The following is a 15,441-nucleotide window of genomic DNA, read 5'->3' as shown; positions in this document are numbered from 1 at the left end:
CATGCTCTCTGATCAGCCTTTAGTAACTTCATTGATCTGTGAGTATTATGAAGTCTTCATGAATATGAAGAATATTTATTTTATACAACATAATGGTTGACAGATATTCATTTCTGAACGTTTTGGTAACATAATTCTTGGAGGTTTTGCTTCTCTTAAATTCACCTGGGAATTAAAAATGAAAATTTTGAAAAGTTGTAATTTTTTTATGAACAGTTGTTCTCTTTAGAGAAATGCAAACAAGACATAAATATATACATAATATATCACCTTTCTCTTCTACAGTATCATCTCTGTGAGGACACAGATTTTATGTGTTTTATTTATTGTTGTAGTGCCAGTGCCTAGCCCAGTGCTTGCCTGCATATGGTAGATGCTTAATAAAGAATTACTGAATAAGTGAGTTAAACCAAAACGAAAGCAATATTCTTTTCTCTTACCACAAATTTATAGCTTCTCATAGATAGCTCTTGGGTTGACCAAAAAGTTTGAGTTTTTCCCTAACATCTAGTGGAAAAACCTGAATGAAGTTTTTGGCTAGCCAATATCTCCAAGCCTGTACTAAGGCTTTAATAATGAATAGTACTTTCAGTTATATAAAATGCTCAGATTAGGAAGTAAAAAGAAACCATCAGGTAGTAGTGAGTGCCAACGATATAAAAATGATTTTCCTGTTAATTCTCAAGAACAAGGTAAAGCCATGTGAATTTGGACCAATTCTTAACAAAAACAGTTTGTATTGTTATAATCAATTGCGGAATATTTTAGTAAATGAGTTTTCTCACTTTAGAGACTACACCAGGTCTTGAAGAGTGTTATAAAGTCACAACAATGCACATAGTGTACCAAGAGTGCTTCTGAAATTATTTGAATATTTAAAAGTTCTCAAGCATGTTTATTTAATCTTGGGCAGTTTCCCTTGTGGTACTGTTTGCACTGTACACTGCACTAAATACACTATTTCTTCTGTCTGTGAAGCAAAGTTTTGATACCAAAGACAAGCTTCAGTCTAGCACTTCTTTCATTTACATGCTTTAAAAATAAACCGACTCAGAATTATTACACCTTTCCTAAATGCCTGTTTGGAAATATTTCTTTTCTTTTTTCCCCTCAGAGTCAAATCCTGTTTCTGTCTTCTAAATTAAGTAGTTTGGTTGGGTTTTTTCTTTTTTTTTTTTTGTCCGATGATTCCTTTTTGCACTCTGTACATTTCCCCTACATTCCACAGAAGATTCTAGCTTTTAAAACTATTTGAGGAAAAATGGAAAGTGCTTTTTTTAAACTTCTCAAAACCACACTGTATTAACATTGTTCAGTTACTACTTTGCTGGGTCCTTTTTAAAGAGGCACAACTTTGGATCATACTCAGATTTGTGTTTGCTGTTTTCTACCTGTGTAGGTATATTCTAAGAATACTCTTCAAACCCAGGGTATGAGATCATAAAGTATATCTGATTGCCTTCTTCTTTATTCCTGACATGTTTGACTGTTTAAGCTTCCATTTTCTTCATGTTTAAAATGGTGATTATACCTCATTGATAAGGTTTTGATATGGGCAGAAGACCTAAATGACATTTCTCCAAAGAAGACATACAGATAGCCAACAGGCACGTGAAAAGATGTTCCATATCACTAATCATTAGAGAAATGCAAATCAAAAGTACAGCACACACACACACACACACACACACTGGAATATTACTCACCCATTAAAAAGAATGAAATAATGCCACTTGCAGCAACATGGATGGACCTAATGATTATATTAAGTGAAGTAAGTCAGACAGACAAAGATAAGTATGATGTCATTTATATATAAAATCCAAAAAAATAGTACCAATGAACTTACAAAACAGAAACAGACTCACAGACATAGAAAACAAACTTACAGTTACCAAAAAGGAAGAGGAGAGGGAGAAATTATGAGTATGGGATTAACAGATGCACACTACCATATATAAAATAGATACATAACAAGGATTTACTATATAGCACAGAGAACTATATTCAATATCTTATAACAACCTATAATGGAAAAAATATATATGTACATATATGTGCGTGCATGCTCAGTCATTTCAGTTGTGTCCAACTCTGTGCGACCCTATGGACTGCAGCCTGCCAGGCTTCTCTGTCCATGGGGTTTTCTGGGCAAGAATACTGGTGTAGGTTGCCATACCTCCTTACAGGGGATCTTCCCAACCCAGGGGTCAAACCCATGTCTCTTACGTCTACCTGCATTGGCAAGCGGGTCTTGTACCACTAGCGCCACGTGGGAAGCTCATGTAAATATTTATGTACCTCCAAGTATATGCATGTCTCAATCACTTTTCTGTACAGCTGAAACTAACACAATATTGTAAATCAACTATACTTCAATTTTTAAAAAGATACAGCTAAAAACTAAAAAAAGAAACAAGGTTGTGATAAAAATTAAAGATAAGACATGCCTCTAGCAAAATGCTGGTGTATAGTAGATATTATCATCTTCATTATATAGTATCTTATAAAGCATTTTTATATTTATATATATGATGATTTCTTTCATTCTCCAGCCTCTCTGATATCTGTCAGTTGTTTGCTGTTGCTTCTGCTGCATGATGGTACTTTGAGATAAACGAAAAGTGTATTAGGAATAGTCAAAGGCTTAGCATATGTTTTTAGCAAATCTAAGTGAAACCATTTTGTCTAACTCATCCTGTACACAACTTTCCATTTAAAGTTTGGATTATCTGCTTCCTTACAAATCAGCACTTCTTAAGTCTACAGTGTTTGCCTGTGCATAATCGTTAACACTGAATTGTGTTTGTTAAATGTTTTTACCAGCAAACATAAGAGGTAAGCATTTTTGCCATTCAGCATAGCTACATAGTTCTTCAGTATGGACTGGAAAGGCAAAAGGTGTTGTCAGCATTCACAGAGCAATCATGTATATTTCATTTCATGGCAGTTCCAGTATGTCTGCTGTACAGTAAACCTTACTGTCAACCTCATTAGTGAGCCCTGTTAGCAAAAGATTTGCCCAGCTGATCCCATCTTGCCAACACTCCAGTCCTGGGGCTGAATAATATACTAGCCTCTTGCTGCGAGGACTTCTCTGATGGCCCAGACAGTAAAGAATCTGCCTGCAATGCAGGAGACCCAGGTTCAATCCCTGGGTCAGGAAGATTCCCCCGGAGGAAGGCACAGCAACCCATTCCAGTGTTCTTCTTGCCTGGAGAATCCCATGGACAGAGAAGCCTGGTGAGCTGTAGTCCATCAGGTCACAAAGAGTCGGACACAACTAAGTGACTGACACACACACACACTCTTGCCATGAAATGAAGAATTAGACAATTTAGAGTTCTTGGCTGCCTGAGACTAAATCCAGGCATCCAGGCCCCACTGCTGCTACTGCTGCTAAGTTGCGTCAGTCGTGTCCGACTCTATGCAGCCCCATAGACGGCAGCCCACCAGGCTCCCCCGTCCCTGGGATTCTCCAGGCAAGAACACTAGAGTGGGTTGCCATTTCCTTCTCCAATGCATGAAAGTGAAAAGTGAAAGTGAAGTCGCTCAGTCATGTCCGACGCTTAGCGACCCCATGGACTGCAGCCTACCAGGCTCCTCCGTCCATGGGATTTTCCAGGCAAGAGTACTGGAGTGATCCACGCCCCAAGGGACCATTATCTCCCTATGCCAGGAAAAGAGCAGCTAAGACAAGGTAAAGTGGAATTGAGCCTCAGAGAGGAGAGATACAGGAGGATGAAAGGATTATGGAGTAAGCCAAGAAATAGACTGAGAAGGCTGGGAGAGGTTCTTCCCACCCCAGAGGTGGAGGGTCATGGGCATGTGACAAGCTTGTGGCAGCAGGCTTCATATTCCTTTTAAAAAACCTTTTTTTTTTTTTTTTAATGCTTTTAAGGTATTATGAAGACAGACAACACAGAAGTTCTTCTCTCTGCTGACTTCACTGGAGCAATCAAAGTGTTTATTAACAAAAGGAAAAATGTATCTTAATTTTAAATGACATTTAAAATAAACATATAAATAAGTTTCTGTATGTACCAGGACTGAAAAAAAATCATAGTGTTTCAGGTTAACATCCTTTTTTTTTTTAATTTTTATTGGAAGTTGTTCAAATATAATATATTTTTTGAGAGGCAATGTTAATGATCTAGTAAACCCTGGACTGATAGACTAGAAAGGAATGTAGCTAGAATAACATTGCCAAACATTAGGCTTTACGTTTTGTTACGTTTGTGTTTTTGTTATATAATTGTGAACATGCACAGGTTTCTGCATGAAAATATATTAATGTATTAATCACATGTGTGTGCCTTTTGGTTACATGCACTAAATCTAACAGTTAAATTATTTCAGTGGCTCTTTTGGCCTCTTATTGAGGAGGAGTGTCTTGTTTCTAGCTTAAATAATTTCTTTTGCACAAAATTTCATTTTTAAGAGAAGTGGTATCTTTTGACTGAGTTATTGTTTTAAAAATGTTATATAGGTTTTCAATAGGTCAACAACCATGTGTAAATGGTTTTTATACATTTCTCAATTTGGGGATGATTCTTTTGTGTGTGTGGTCTAAAATGTGGACTTAAGATTCTTTTCTTTGTATGTGTATATATAATTTTTTTTTGCCACACTGGAGCACAATGTTTCTATGTAAAGAATTCTTTTCATTCTTTATCCATGAGCACCAGGCTTTGCTCACTTAAAAAAAAATTAAGCCGCATTAAGGAGTGAGTCTTCTTTTTTACAATAATGTAAAAATGAACTGTTTACATTTTTTTAAAGCATTGTAGTTTTAAAAATTAAGCTGTTTTGTTTTGTGTTGTTAAATTTGGAAGCCTTTGTAAATATTGATATAATGTACCAATGAAATAACATCTGGGGTTGATGGAACCCTGATAATGTTGTTGATGGTTAGCATATGTTTCTGAAAATTAAATATGTATTATTAAAAGTTGGTGGCCGAAAGTTGTTAAACATGTGACATTATTTTCCAATGACTTCAGTAACTTGAGAAAATAAAAGTCTTGTTTTATAATTTGATTTTTAGCAAGCAGAGATCACATTTTGGACCCCAAAATTATAATGCATAAGCTACATACCTTTAAGAAAAATAGTTTTTAATTCTAGTTCTAAAGTGAACACTGCTAGCAGTTCATCTCTATGCTTATACGTTCTTTACTGCAGTTGTTTTCAGTATGTAAGTGAGAAGCTGAGGAGCTATGATCATATCCTTATTAATCAGCATAGTCTTGAGTGTCCTGGATTTTCTAGTTCATTCCGTATTGTTTACCTTGGTTTTATTGATATGCTGCTTTCTTCCTCTTGCCGGCAACATGCCTTCTCCTTCCTCTCCTCCCACCTCCCTCACTATCCCCCGCCTCTCTCTACTCACTTTCCTGTACTGTGCCTCACAGATCAAGTTGTTATGCCATTGGCTTTCTAACCAGTCTCTTTCTTAGTCTCAAGGTCTGGATGGCTGTGGAATTGGTCTAGTGTCTCAGAGAACTCAGTGTCTTCAACTTTCCGAGGCTGCATGGCTTTCACTGACTTCTGCCTGATGCCTTGTAGTCTTGCTGCGGTGCTGGATGTTTCAACTGCATATAATCGGGGTGTTGCCATATGAATATTTCCTGATGGGTTTTATGTAGTTTCTTGAACAAAAAGGCAAAGGCAAAATAGTTGGGATGCAAGCTTAAGAGAACAATACCAATACTTATAAATTTAGTTTTTAAAATGTTGGTTTATCATTATATAAATATACTGCAAAGTTACAAGTCAGAAAGTGAGTTTGAAAAGGTAACATCAAGATGTATGTAAAGAAAAATTGAACAGTATTTTCCCCTAAAATGAACTGTATTAGAAACTCACTGTATTAAGTGGTGTGGTATTATAGGAAGGAGCACAGATTCTAGAATTAGATAAACTTAGATTTGGTTTCCTCTGTTAGCACCTTCCTTGGGCATGTTATTTTATATTAATTTCCATGTCCTTATCTGTAATATGAGAATATCTCAGTGAAATTGTAAGGATTTAGTGAAAATCATGTATATGTAAAACTTGGTACCTAGTTAATACTCAATAGACATACATTTCTCAATCCCTCAGTACACTTCTAGACCAAAAAAAAAAAAGGGAGGAGAGGATATAGAAGCACTTTTCAGATACTGATATTTCATGGATGAATAGTATTTTAAGGATTGACATAGGGCACCAGCCCTTTTTTGTCAACTCAACACTTTAAAAAACTTCCACCATTTTTTGTTGTTTAGTTGATAAGTCATGTCTGACCTATGACCCAGTGGAATGTAACTCACCAGGCTCCTCTGTCCATGAAATTTTCCAGGCAAGAATACTCAGTGGGTTGCCATTTCCTTCTCCAGTGGATCTTCCCTACCCAGGGATCGAACCTGCATCTCCTGCTTGGCAGGTGGATTCTTTACCACTGAGCCACCATCATAAAAGAGAGAACATTTTAATACTTAAAAAAAGGTCAAGCATAATCTTATCTTAGGGCAACAAACAGTCTATTAAAGTGAATAAACCTAGCTTTTGAAAAAAGTAACCATATTTTCTTATTTTCCCTTTCTCTGGTAAAAATTTCATCACAGAGTTAGTGTGGCTGCCTAAATAAGTTTAAAGCCACATTTCATTAAAAACTCTTTGGAGAGCCATAACAAGTCTTCCTTTGCCTTCATCTTGTTTACATTAACTGGAATTAAAATATGAATGACTCAATGTAATTTAGCATGCCATTTTCTCTGGTCTTTCACATTATATAGCTAAGCAGTTGCTTTCTATTCTTTGAAATACATGTATAACATTAATATATCCATTCCCCAAATTCCAATTTCAGATTTTCAGACCCGGCTCTCCTTACTGATATGAAAAAATCAAATTTTCGGAATTTTTTAAGTCTTTATTATGAGGATTCAGGATAAAAATATGTTTGGGTTTTAATATTTCCCTGTAAGTTTTCAAAAGAAAATCATGACCAGTTTCACTAGTTTCTAGCTTCCCACCTAACTTCTGTATTAGCATATGTTTATTGAACATCTATGTACAGACCATTGCTGGGACTAGAAAAGAATAAGACAGCATCCATGTGCCAGAAGAGCTCACAGTCTGATGGAGAAGGTGGCCATAGAAACAAGCAAGAGACTTGGAACTGTCTTGTGGCTGTAGCCCTAGGAATGCCCCTTCTCATCCTATTCCCAATCTCTGGCTTTTTTTGGTGTGTGGGGTTTTTTTTTGTTGTTTTTTGTTTTTTGCTTCCTAGTAACTCATGACAGCCACTTGTCTTTGTTCATCTAATATTACAAGTAGCAAACATAACATGAGTAAAAGACCTTATGAGTAAGCCAGAGGTAAGGCAGAAAAAAATGAAGTACCTAACCAAGGCAACATTTTCACTGGTCTCTGGCCCCCCTCCTCCCAGCCTAAAATCGTTGTCTATTTCCCCCAAAATCCTACCTGTCTTCTATTTCGAACTAACTCCTGATTATCAGACTCCTCCCCGCAACTGCTGTCCTGTTCCCTTCAGTTCTGAAGCTTGGTCCATTCTATTTTCTTTTGTTCACTAGATGTAAGTCATCTAGTCTTGGGGAGCCCAGGTTCCCCCCGTTAACCACAACCACATGACTGCTGTAGATCCATGCACATGAAATACATTCAGGTTGATACAGCAGGGCCAGTGCAAAGGGTGGTGTGGAGAAGAGGGGAGGGATCCACTGCAGATTCCCCAACAAATCAAATGTCATCATGTAGATTACAGGTTATCTAGGCTGGCCCAAGCAGATCGAGCTGGCTTATATGTCCAGCTACTCTGCACTACATTTTTTTAATTTTATTTTGGAATAACTAGATTTACAGAAAAGTTCCAAAGGAAATATGGCGTTCCCATGTACTTATTACCCAGTTTCCCTTAATGTTAGTATCTTACATTGCCGTGATACATTCATCAAAACTAAAATCTACACTGCTGCATTACTGTTAGGTAAACTCCCAACTTTATTCATATTGCACCAGTTTTTCACTAGTGTCCTTTTTCAGTTCCAAGATCCAGTCCAGAATACCTTTCATTTAGGCATATAGTGCTTCCCTAATTTAAATAAACTTTATTTTAGAATATTTTTATATTTTTCAGAAAAGTTTGCATAGTTCACATATCCCCTGCACCAACTTCCCCTGTGGTTAGCATCTGACATTACAGTGGCACATTTTTCATATTAAGGAACCAACACTGGTACATTACTATTAACTCTACGCTTTACTTGGATTTCACTGCTGCTGCTGCTGCTAAGTCACTTCAGCCGTGCCCGACTCTGTGCGACCCCATAGACGGCCTCCTACCAGGCTCTTCTGTCCCTGGGGTTCTCCAGGCAAGAACACTGAAGTGGGTTGCCATTGCCTTCTCCGTGGATTTCACTAGTTTTTACGTAATGTCCTTTTTCTGTTCAGGAATCCCATCCAGGATGTGACATTACATGTGGTTGTCACGTCTCTTTTGGCTCTTCTTAGCCATGATATTCTCTCATGCTTCCCATGCTTTTGATGACTTCAGTTTTGAGGAGTACTGATAAGTATTTTGTTCAGTGTTCCTCAGTTGGGTTTGTCTGATATTTTTCTCATGATTCAATAGGCTATAGCCTCTAGGGAGGAAGCTCACAGATGTGGATTGTTCCTTCATTGCATCACATCAAGCATATATAGTACCAGCATGACTTATCACTTGGCTGAGGAGTGTTTGTCAGGTTTCTCTACTACAAAGTTACTTTTTTCTCACTTTCCATAAATCTGTTCTTTGGAAGTGAATCACTAAGCACAGCCCAAACTCATGGGGTAGGGAAGAGTTAAGGCCCGCCTCCTTGAGAAGCAAGCATCTGTATAACTTAATTTGGAATTGTTTAGTATAGGAGATAGGTCTCTTCTCCCTTATTTATTTATTCAACCATTTGTATCAGGACCATTTGTATTTGGACTTACAGGTAGTTATTTTATACTTTGAATTGTAGTCCAACACTGCATTATTTTGTCTTTCAACTTGTTCTTTCAAGTTGGCTTCTATGTCCCTTTGACTTTTTTTTTTTTTTTTGAGCACTTCTTTCTTTATGTCACTGTTAACATGCTCCAGGTTCATTTCATACGTTTCCAGTTCTGTAATCAACCACTTATCCAGGTTCCTTTTATTAGAGACTGGTATTAAAAATGAAGATCTGGGTGATAGATGTGCTCATTGCTACTGGGGTGTTGTTTCTCTCAGGCCATCTGAGCTGACAGAGCAAGGAAATATATGCATGCATACAAATCTCTGTTTATATCCACATCTATAAAATTTTCTATGTATCTCAATATTAAATTGGATTTGTATCTTTGCTGATGTCTCTGAGTGATCCATTAGTGCATAGATTATTCTAGTTTCCTCCTCTTGCTTATGAATAACCTCTTTCTCCAACAGTGAGCCACCTGGTTCCCACCATTTACTATCCATTTACTTATTTGTTCAATCACAACATAACATGTTCAGCAGTTTCAGAACTGCTAACCCATATCCCCAGGAGAAACACCTTTACCAATTAGAATACAGTTTTTACATAAAGTCCTTTGTGTTTTATGTCATATCTGGTCACACCGTTTTTCAGAGTTACTTAGATCAGTGCCTTTTTTTCTTTACTCACATCACCTTTTAAAATTAGATTCGTCTATATTATCTGTTCCTCTATTAAGATTTGATGATATAGATAGCCATACTTACTTAGTAAATAATGGCATTCTTTTGTAGACAACTTCCTGCCTTGCTTTCAGGTGCTTAGCATTGTCCTAAAGCAACTTTACAGTCTGCCCTCTTGCTCCACTGGAGTTGCACTCATTCAGCAAATGTCCAGCGCTTAATCTGTGTCAAGACCTTAATCTGTGTCTAATATGCTTTGGATCTCAGAAATTCATGAAGGTGTTACAATTATGATTTCAGTAATTTTATTGCATATTTTCTGAGTTCCTACTCTGAGTTACTGTAAAGAATAAAAAATAATAAGGCATGGCCTTTTCCTTCAAAGGTCACAATCAGAGCACTTTTCATTAATATGATAGAAACCTTTTTCCACTATTGGTGGTTTAGTCACTAAGTCATGTCCAACTCTTTGCGACCCCATAGACTGTAGCTCATGGACAGGCTCCTCTGTCCATGGGGTTTCCAGGCAAGAATACTGGAGTGGGTTGTCATTTCCTTCTCCAGATCTTCCACAGCCAGGGATCGAACCTGGGTCTCCTGCATTGCAGGCGGATTCTTTACCAGCTGAGCCACCAGGGAAGCCCTGTGTTAATAAAGCCTCTTCAGATTAGCTGCTGCTGCTGCTAAGTTGCTTCAGTTGTGTCCAATTCTGTGCAACCCCATAGACGGCAGCTCACCAGGCTCCCCCGTCCCTGAGATTCTCCAGGCAAGAACACTGGAGTGGGTTGCCATTTCTTTCTCCAATGCATGAATGTGAAAAGTGAAAGTGAAGTCGCTCAGTCGTGTCCGACTCTTAGCGACCCCATGGACTGCAGCCCACCAGGCTCCTCCATCCATGGGATTTTCCAGGCAAGAGTACTGGAGTGGGGTGCCATTGCCTTCTCTGCTTCAGATTAGCAGTAGAGCGTAAATAACGGCAGATCTGTTACACATTTTTCAACTTCGAATTTTGTGGGAAACCTAAATCTTAGGAGGATTTAACAAAAAGTTACAGAGAAACCATGACTTAAGGATTATTTCCATGTAAAATACTACCCTCGAAGAAGTATTTGTGGGGGCAGAGTTGAGTTATATATGTTGATTGCTGGCAGGGACTAGTAGCAAGGCTTAGGTAGAAGAAAGGCTTCAGTAGCTACATACCTTATCTATAAACTGACACAAATTCATAAATCCTTTCTAATTTAAAATATTTATTTTACTTTAATACTTACACATTGTAGAAAACATGACTTATACCAAAAAGTTTAAGAAATAATCACCCGTAATACTGTAAGTCAGAGATAACAGATACTAACATTTTAGAATATGTAGCTTTATTTTTATGCATGTATATTTTTAAGGGCTTATATAATTATACAAGATAATTTGAATACTAGTCATACTACACATCATGGGCAGTTTCCATATTTTTTCATGGTGCATAAATGTTCTATCATATGGATCAAATGTTGATCATATCTATCAAATGTTCTATCAATGTAAGCAATGTATGGATACTGAGGGTGTACCTGTCTGTATTACTATGAATAATAGTAGAAGATATAGAGGCAAATATCTTCATCAGAATTTCTAATTACTGACTTAAGATGATAAATCCTTAAAATAGAAGTATAAAGCATGAACTTCTAAGGATAAGCAGTATCATAGATTGTAAAAATCTTCTGCAAAGGAATTGGGAGCCTGGGTTTGTAGCCTTGGTTCTAGTGGCCTTGTGACTTCAGGAAAGCTAAGGAATTCTCTGAGAGCCTAACAAAATAGGATATTTAGATTAAGATTCCTTCTAACTCTGGTGGTCCATGTGCCTGGTCAGCATTCCTTCAGAGGCAGTATAGCTAAAAATTCTCTCACTTTCTTGTTTCCTCAGCAGATAGCTAACCTGTGATATGCAAGGCAGTCATAGTTTATGTCACCTACAAAGTCATAGCCATGTGAAGTCTGTTGAAGTCAACTCAGGGAGCTCATCTCTGGAGATGGAATTCCTGGTTATGGAATTGACTAGTAGGAGAAAGGAGGGTGGGTAACAGAGTTGGCTCACCTTGCCCTACCTGTCTACAAGGCCAGTCACCACATCCAGGTATATCAACTCCTCTGCCTTTAGTTTACTTCCTTTAGTATGCTGCTGCTAAGTCGCTTCAGTCGTGTCCAACTCTGTGCGAACCCATAGACGGCAGCCCACCAGGCTCTGCCGTCCCTGGGATTCTCCAGGCAAGAGCGCTGGTGTGGGTTGCCATTGCCTTCTCCAGTGCATGAAAGTGAAGTCGCTCAGTCGTGTCCAACTCTTAGCGACCCCATGGACCGCAGCCTACCAGACTCCTCCATCCATGGGATTTTCCAGGCAAGAGTACTGAAGTGGGTTGCCATATAGCTTCATTTGTTTGGGTCTTGAAGGTTTTTTACCCTGGGAAGGAATAATTAATTAAGGTGATATCAATTAATTTTCCTTATCACTTGGCATTAACTAATAGTTGCAAATAAAGAAAAACAGGTCTCTGGAAAATGTTGGAAGGTACCAGGAAGGAAGAAAGGGAAACATATGGGAGATAAGAAGACTCCAAAACAAACTGTGGGCCTCACGTTTTTGTCTAAGGTATTCCAAGCTACATCACTGTTAGAGGCCATACCAAGGTTACTTACTTCTGGAATATGGAATGTTGTGTTGTGTTAAATCAGTTCAGTCATGTCTGACTCTTTGCGACTCTATGGACTGTAACCCATCAGGCTCCTCTGTCCATGGGATTTTCCAGGCAAGAACGCTGGAGTGGATTGCCATGCCATCCTCCAAGGGATCTTCCCGACCCAGGGATCAAACCCGCATCTCTTAGGTCTCCTGCATTGGCAGGTGGGTTCTTTACCACTAGCACCCCGGAGAAGCCCCATATGGAATGTAGGACCACATTTACGACAACAAATTGATGGCTCACAGCCCAATACCAATAATAACCAAAACTACCAGAAGGGGGCACTAGTGGTCCCAAGTCCGAGCATCCCTGAGAGCTTCACTGCAGTAAATTCAACTGCTACGAGAGCTGGCTGTATTATAGGGCAACTAGGAACCTCAATAAAGCCAAGCCCATCACCTCTCTCACCCAACTGCCAGGACAGGTGTGGCTTTGTGTTGTTAATGTCTTTATGTTCATGCTGGCATTAGAACTTCTGACCTGTGGCACCAGAATGGCACAGTCTGACTGAGTTCGACACCTAGAATTTCTAATTACAACTGATCATGCCCCATATCAGTGTATTGAGAAGCGTTTTCCCTAATGTTTTCCCTCCAAATACATCCATCAGCTGAATCAGTAAATACTGTCTCCTCTAGCTGATATTCAACATTTAAAATACTGCAGTGCTGAAAAAAAAAAATACTGCAGTGCTGGGGCTTCCCTGGTGGTACAGTGGTTATGAATCTGCCTTGCAATGCAAGGGCACAGGTTCCATCCCTGGTCCGGGAAGATCCCACACACCATGGAGCAACTAAGCCCGAGCACCACAACTACTGAGCCGACATGCTGCAACTGTGGAAGCCCACATGCCTAGAGCCTGTGCTCCACAACAAGGGAAGCCCCCACAATGAGAAAGCCATGTGTTGCAACGAAGAGTAGCCCCTGTTCACTGCAACTAGAGAAAGCCTGCTTGCAGCAACAAAGACCCACCACAGCCAAAAAATTAAATAAACATTAAGAAATAAAATATTGCAGTACATACTATTCATTATCTGGATAAGAAGACCAAAAGCATAACTTAAAATTGCTAGGAGAACAAAAGGCCTTAGATTTTTCACTGTCCCTAGCTGGGAAGAGTGAGGAGGAATATTGGAGCAGATGGCAGTAATTTTCCTCTCCTGGGACCAGACCAAACAGGGAACCAAAAAGCAAGAAGGAACCATATCAATATGCTGAACCCCCAAAGAAATTTCGCATGTATTTTAGTGAACTGCAAAACTAACCTAAGTTAGCTACAGAACAAAGTGTTTGCTAAAGCACAGCAAACCAGAACTAACCTGCTTTCTTAAAAAGCTGAGTATTATAATAATGATCAAAGAGAACTTAAACTGAATCTTGTTTTTGGTAATTCACAATCCATAATCAGGAGTGTCTTCCAAAAGATGAGTTTGGGATGAGGTAAAAAACAAAGATCTTCATGAAGTTCTGTATGTAGCAAGAGCAAATCCCTAAGTATGTGGTGGGGGGAGTGCAGACAGACTGCAGAAGCACCAAAGGCTGCAACAGATCCCGATGGCAATGGGAGTGGAGTGTGGTAGAAAGTCTGAAAACCTCCAGGAACCAAGTTGTAACAGATACACAAGAAAATGATTCCACTTCATGGTCGATTATTATGAACTGACCCTTAGAATGTATATGAAAGTTGATCACAGGGCCTTACAAGTATGAGATGCTCAACAAATGTCCAACTTGAGTTATCCCCTGTGAAAAAGACTACAGTAATAGAAGAGAGATTGAAAATTTTGTGTGACTTCACTGGCTCTGTTTTTACCTTGACATGGGCATTTTCTAAATCAAAGGAATAATCCATTAGAGACTGGATTTGGTCAGTCAAGCTTTTGTGCATCCCCATTAGGGAAAGGATTTATTTTCATCTTATAAATGTAAACAATTACATGAAAGCATTTTGCTCTCAAGCATTAATGTCGAGAACAGAACATTTTGTTTCTCCCTTTTCAAGGCCTTCTCCCTTCAGTCTGGCTGGGCAGCACTTAAATTGTGGGATGTCTGATTTGTCCACCTTCCTTGGAAGCACCTGGGAGCTTGTTAACCATGCACACTCCTGGGTCACACTGAACCTCTTGTAGGCGAGAGGCAGGAATCTTTTTTCACATCTTTCTAAGAGACTGCTTTTCACCCTCAACTTTGTATGGCAAAACCAATACAACATTGTAAAGTAAAAAAATTATAATAATAAAATAAAATCTGGAAAAAAAATTAAATTTAAAAAGTCCCTGAGCTAGGAATAGATGTTCAAGCAGCTAACTCACTTGGGCAAGGTCAAGAGGCGGTCAAGTATGGCCCATGGATTTTCCCAAGGCCAACAACCAGTGGTGGGTGTGCTGGTAAATGTTTCAACAGTCAGCTCTCTAAAAGCCTTCATTTGTTGCATTTGCCATTTCTGCCATGTCTATACTCTCACTATAGCCAGTTTCAAGCTACCAGTGTGACATCACCTAGTGTGGACTTGAGAAGGGATACACAGCAGTACACGTTTATATAGTAGTCCTACCATGCAGCTATAATAGATGTAAATAACCTTAAGATCAAAAATTATAGTAAAAGGGGGACTTACCTGGTGGTCAAGCAATTAAGACTCTTCACTTTCATTGCAGGGGGCACAGGTTCAATCCCTGGTCAGGGAACTAGATCCTGCATGGCTCATGGCAACCAAAAAAAAAAAAAAAAACTTATAGTAAAAGGTAGGAAAATAATTATGAAGTGATGAGTTTTTGAGTACTTATTTCTTTTGTCTTTGCTATAATTTATCTTATAATTTAAAATTTAAGTATGACTGTCTAATACATCAGTTCAATTCAGTTCAGTCACTCAGTCATGTCTGACTCTTTGGGACCCCATGACTGCAGCAGCACACCAGGCTTCCCTGTCCATCACCAACTCCCAGAGCTTGCTCAAACTCATGTCCATCAAATCAGTAATGCTATCCAACCATCTCATCCTCTGTTGTCCCCTTCTCCTCCAGCCTTCACTCTT

The 15,441-nt window shown here is 38.7% G+C and overlaps 1 protein-coding gene across 1 annotated transcript in view; it reads left to right on the top strand.

Annotated features, from left to right (window-relative positions):
* WDR44 (WD repeat domain 44) overlaps positions 1 to 4,974 on the top strand; it is an 88,687-nt gene extending 83,713 nt beyond the window's left edge. The window contains exon 20 of the mRNA XM_070292123.1: positions 3,902 to 4,974. Within this exon, the coding sequence (XP_070148224.1) occupies positions 3,902 to 3,996 (95 nt within the window). The 3' untranslated portion in view covers positions 3,997 to 4,974. The remainder of the gene's footprint in view (positions 1 to 3,901) is intronic.
* The last annotated feature ends 10,467 nt before the right edge of the window (positions 4,975 to 15,441 follow it).

Source organism: Ovis canadensis, chromosome X (assembly GCF_042477335.2).
Source record: "Ovis canadensis isolate MfBH-ARS-UI-01 breed Bighorn chromosome X, ARS-UI_OviCan_v2, whole genome shotgun sequence".
Taxonomy (NCBI): domain Eukaryota; kingdom Metazoa; phylum Chordata; class Mammalia; order Artiodactyla; family Bovidae; genus Ovis; species Ovis canadensis.
This window is presented reverse-complemented; position numbering and strand designations above follow the sequence as displayed.